Below are 5,340 nucleotides of genomic sequence, written 5' to 3' on the forward strand. Positions count from 1 at the left end.
GAGTAACCATCTGGTACTGTAATAGTCTTCAAAGTTTTCAAAAATAACTTTTTGGTATCACGTGTTAGTGAAAACAAAGCAAGGTGATACTTTCCATTATCATCGGCCAAAGATCAGGCCTTAAGCCCATTTCTTTTAAGTCTTTTCGAGCATTAAGGTTGTCTTTTGATTTATCCTTCTCATGGAGCAATGTATACATGACATTGTTGCATACATTTTTTTCAATATGCATAAAATCTAGATTATGTCATAACAAGTTAGACTCCCAATATGGAAGTTCAAAGAATATGCTTCTTTTATTCCACTGTGTGACTTCTTGTCTAGATCTTTTTCTTATTCCATTTTGAATAGCTCCAGTTCCAAATGTAGTATTAAATGTTCCACTTGTCAAAAAATGTCAGATCCAGATAATTTTAATGGTGGGTTTCGTTCTTCTATGCTTCCATCAAAGCGAACACGGTTCAATCTAAATTTATGATTTCTACTTAGAAAATGACGATGCCCCATAAAACACCACTTGTTACAATTTCGAAGGCGACAAGGTTCCGCATCTAAATTGCAAGTTGGGCAAGCCAATCTTGTGTGTATGCTCCAACCAGATAAGATGCCTAAGCCAGGAAAGTCACTAATTGTCCACATAAGAGCTGCTCGCATTCTAAAATTTTCATTTAAGGATGAGTCATAGGTGTCCACACCACTCCATAACTCACGTAACTCCTCTACAAGGGGCTTTAGGTACACATCTATGTTATTTCCAGGAGATTGCTTGCCTAGAATGATCATTGATAGAATGAAGGAAGTGTGGTTCATACATATCCAAGGTGGAAGATTATATGGAATTAAGAAAACTGGCCAGATGCTATAGGTAGAAATCAAGGTCCTAGCAGGATTAAAACCATCAGTAGCAAGGCCTAAGCGAACATTTCGAGGATCTGAAGAAAACTCAGGATGGATTAAATCAAATGTCTTCCATGCCTCTCCATCTCTTGGATGCCTTAACAACCCATCTTTATTGTCTTCCAAAACATGCCATCTCATATCTTTTGCAGTCTTACGACATGTGAACAATCTTTGCAATCTTGGTTTCAATGGAAAGTAACGTAAAACCTTTGCAGCTATTTTCTTCTTGTTGTTGGGTTTCCATCTAGATGTACCACAATGCTTACAAGCATCCAAAATTTTTTCATCACCTCTCAAATACAACATGCAGTGTTTTGGACAAGCATCTATCTTTTTATAATTAAGACCATGCTTGTTAATAATTTTCTTTGCCTCATAAATAGAAGGAGGAAACTTTGCTTTTTCAAATGCGTCATTTAACAAATCCAATATCATAGTCATTGCCTTATCGCTTAATACACACAAAACTTTTATATGATATAATTTGATTATAAATTCTAGTTTTGTGTACTTGCTTCCTTCATACAATGTTTGGCTCCCATCGATTAGAAGCTCATAAAAGCCATTATGATCTTCTCTTGGTTCATCATTTACTATTTCATCTTCATTTAATGGTTTGGATGCACCTACATTAGGGTCATGTTGCCTATATTGCTCAAATGCGTCATTGATCATCATTTCCTTTGGGTTTTGAGGTTGAACACCACTATCTTGGAAAACATCTTTCACTTGAGAAGATTCTAATGCTTGCTTTTCACCATGAAGATCCCATACAACATAGTTTTGAGGAAATGGTTTATATAGCAAGTGATCTTCAACTATGTCTCTAGTTTGCCATTTCATAAATCCACATTTTGGACATGGACACCGAATCGTTTCTCCTACACAGCTCCATTCTTAAAAGCAAAATCTAAGAATTTACTCAAACCAATGGAGTAATCAATTGAGTTTCGGGCCTTTGAAATCCATGACTTATCCATTACAAAAGATACCTAAACAATTTTATTAAAATACATTAAAAAATATACATTTATAATAGTAAATATCATATAAAGAAATTAGTTAAAAAATACATTAAAAATTACAGTAAATATACATTTATAACACGTTTTATGAATTTTTATCTCGTGTCCCAAAAGTTTATATATAAAAACAAAAATTTAAGACAAATGTAAAAAAATTAAAGCTGATTTATTTATTTTTATCAAAAAATAATACACTCACCTTAATTTTCAAATTTCAATGCATTTTCAGGACAAGTTTCAATGCATTTATAAAAAAATAAGGAAATTAATTTCCTTTTTGACTATTAAGTGGTTAAAAAAATGCCAAGATATATATATATATATATATATATATATATATATATATATATATATATATATATATATATATATATATATATATATATATATTTCTAAATAAGGGAGAAATACATATACATCAAGAAAGAGAGAGCATCTTCCTTCTATGACATTTACCCCAAAAAAAGCCTATTCTATACCAGCAGCTTCTATAGATGACATAACAGGAGCAGATTCAATAGCTATATATATTCACCCAGCAGCAAAAACTGCTTGAGCTGATGTGCAAACAAGACCGGCTAGGCTTACGGTGCCTGTGATGATTGGTAAGTGAACTTGAATGCTTGAAAGAGGGTACCCTTCAGAACTACACCTACTTCATATCAATCGTAGAGGAAGATGCAGCAAATCCCATTAATAATCAATTAATTAGTGGATTTTGAAGAGTAGGCGGGAATGGAAAGTTCTTGTTCAAATAAAAAAATTTCTCATTCAAATATATATATATATATATATATATATCACCGACAACACTTGCTGGACTAATTACCATGTTGCATGCATGCCTCGATATCAAAGCTATCATGTTAGGAAAATACCACTATGTTCTCTACTTCCTCGTTTTGGCAATGCAGCCAAGAATGTTGTGGATTGTGGATGAGAACTTAAAGCCGCTATCACTGCCTGTTTGTGTTGGCCAAGCAGTAAATGTTGTAGGACAAGCAGGTCATCCTAAAACAATCACTGGCTTTCAGACCCACTACACCCCTATTCTGCTCTGTGTTGGGGACAGGGCAAAGCTGGCAATGGAAAAATACCTTCCCCTGTCACCAATTCTTGAAGGTTTTGTAAATTTGAAGGAGAATCCAGATTACATAAAAGAGTGAGAGGATCGATCATGGTGATGCCTTTTTCTATATATATATATATATATATATATATATATATATATATATATATATATATATATATATATATCAATTATGCTTTATACTAATAACAATTCATTGTGAACTAACAAAATCTCCTATTTAAGCACTAACTGCTCATTTTCCATGTCTATTAAAACAAACAACAGAGACCATTTAATTATAGTCATGGACATTAGGAAATTGGTTCCAAATTGCAAGGAAAACAAGAGTTGAATAGCCAAACTTCCCAAGTCTCGTCATGTCGAGTACTAGAGAAATTCTCATAATTATTCACAAAGGTTTCGTATTCTCATAAGTGACCTAACGCCACCAAATAAAGGCAGCAAGACACATCTAATGGATGGTATCGGATTCAAAATATACCATAATTTTGTAGAAGGATCTCTAATGAACATCAATATGATTTAGGGCTTAGGGATTTTTTTTTTAATGTAGATGCAGAGAAAGGGAGAGGTTACCTATTGAGAGTGGCAGCAACGGGAAGCACGCAGAGTGAAGGGAAGCCGTGAGTTTCTTGACTTTTTTAGGAGGGGAAGCCGTAGTTGGAGAGGGAACCCGTGAGTTTCTTCATGTTTTTAGGAGGGGAAGCCATAGTTGGAGAGTCTGTGTGGGGTTTGGAGAGGGAAGTCGTAGAGTTGGAGAGGGAAATTGGGATTTTGTGATTTTTTTGAGAGGGAATTTTTTTTTGCTGGAAAAAAACATGATTTATTTTATTTTGAAGAGAAAAGAGTGGAAAAATAATATTTAATTAGTAGAGGTTATAAACCTCCGCAAATTAAGCACAAAAAATTGTAGTTTTTAATAAATTAAGGAGGTTTCTAAAACCTCCACAAAATAACCTCCACTATTTAAAATTTTTTTTGTAGTGTAATAACTTATAAAAATAACAAGTGCTTGGTGGATCAATACTGTTTAAGAAACATTAGTTACTTGCCTTGCCTAAGTAATTGTCTTATTTTAAGCTTTAGTTAAAAAAATCTAATTTTTACTTATTTTGTGGTAGGATATATATGTAAGTTGAAAATGAGAAATATTTATATCTTATAGTTTGATAACTATAATTTAAATTTGTTTCTAGATTAATATTATGAGATTGTAAGTAATGTGATATTGTAATGAAAATAATATTTTTAAATATTTTACTTTAAAATTAATACATTTTTTATAAATTGATTCTAGTTTATTTATTGTAGAAAAAATAAAATATTAATTTTTTTTTACAAAAAACAACATCGGTTTTGGCCAAAACCGATGTCGTAAGAACATTCAACATCAGTTTGGCCTAAAACTGTTGTTATAAAGGTACTTTCTATATCGGTTTTTTTAGAACCGATGCAAAAAACATTTCAGAATACACAATTCAACATCATTTTTTAAGAATCGATGTTGTCATGCACCTTACAACATCCGTTTTGATCAAAACTGATGTTTTTTTTTTGGCTTTTTTGTATATTTCTTACTATATGACATCGGTTTTCGTAATAACCGATGTCGGGTAGTGTATGTTAACATCGATTTTTTGAAAATCGATGTTAACGTTGATAAAATTAACGTCGATAGTTTCAACATCGATTAAAAACCGATATTGCAAGTAAAAAACAACAGATGTTAAAAACCTATTTTCTACTAGTATCTCATCCAAAGACAAGACTATAGTCAGGTTTATCAAATCTAGTTCACTCTCAACTTCTTTTGTTTTGCCAATAACTTTTGTATCGTTCACTCTCAAGATTAACCTAGATTTATTAATCATCATGATTAGGGTATTTGATCCTTATAATCTATTGACACTATAAGGTATTTTTGCATGTTTTGATTCTATAGACTCACTATAAAATTAATCTTCGTTCAAGTGCTTAATCAATCTAAAAGTTCTTTGTTTCTCTTCAAATATATTCTATGCAAAAATAAATCTTAAATTCTTTCTTATAAATTTAACATATATTGTCAACTTGTCTATATTTATTGATTGATTTAGTTGACTTGAGGTTTATATTTTTTATCTACTTAGCTTTCAATTCACTTATTTATTTAATCTTAATTTAGTTTTGCTTATTCTTTAATATGCATGAAGAAATAAATCATAAAACATTCTTCATCCCCAACCTAGATAACAAGTGCGGTCATTATCTTGAAACTTGGGTAAAATACTAATTATTGTACATAAAAATGAATGTAAGCTTGTAGCAAAGGGTAAAAGAAAT

General features: G+C 31.6%; 2 protein-coding genes across 2 annotated transcripts; one reads left to right on the plus strand and one right to left on the minus strand.

Moving 5' to 3' along the window:
• Positions 1-387: 387 nt before the first annotated feature.
• Positions 388-1,743, minus strand: LOC100795080 (uncharacterized). The gene has a single exon (XM_006601472.1). The coding sequence runs from the start codon at positions 1,741-1,743 to the stop codon at positions 388-390; it is 1,356 nt and encodes a 451-aa protein (XP_006601535.1).
• Positions 1,744-2,755: 1,012 nt separating this feature from the next.
• On the plus strand, positions 2,756-3,091 carry LOC102662433 (26S proteasome non-ATPase regulatory subunit 2 homolog A-like). The gene has a single exon (XM_006601473.1). It carries the CDS (start codon positions 2,756-2,758, stop codon positions 3,089-3,091), a length of 336 nt encoding a protein of 111 aa, XP_006601536.1.
• Positions 3,092-5,340: the final 2,249 nt, after the last annotated feature.

This window comes from Glycine max, chromosome 17 (assembly GCF_000004515.6).
Source record: "Glycine max cultivar Williams 82 chromosome 17, Glycine_max_v4.0, whole genome shotgun sequence".
In the NCBI taxonomy this organism is placed as follows: Eukaryota; Viridiplantae; Streptophyta; class Magnoliopsida; order Fabales; family Fabaceae; genus Glycine; species Glycine max.

What these genes read in the sequence shown, in the direction of transcription:
- LOC100795080 (XM_006601472.1), bottom strand. Translation starts at nt 1,743, where the DNA reads ATGAAATGGCAAACTAGAGACATAGTTGAAGATCACTTGCTATATAAA.
- LOC102662433 (XM_006601473.1), top strand. Translation starts at nt 2,756, where the DNA reads ATGTTGCATGCATGCCTCGATATCAAAGCTATCATGTTAGGAAAATAC.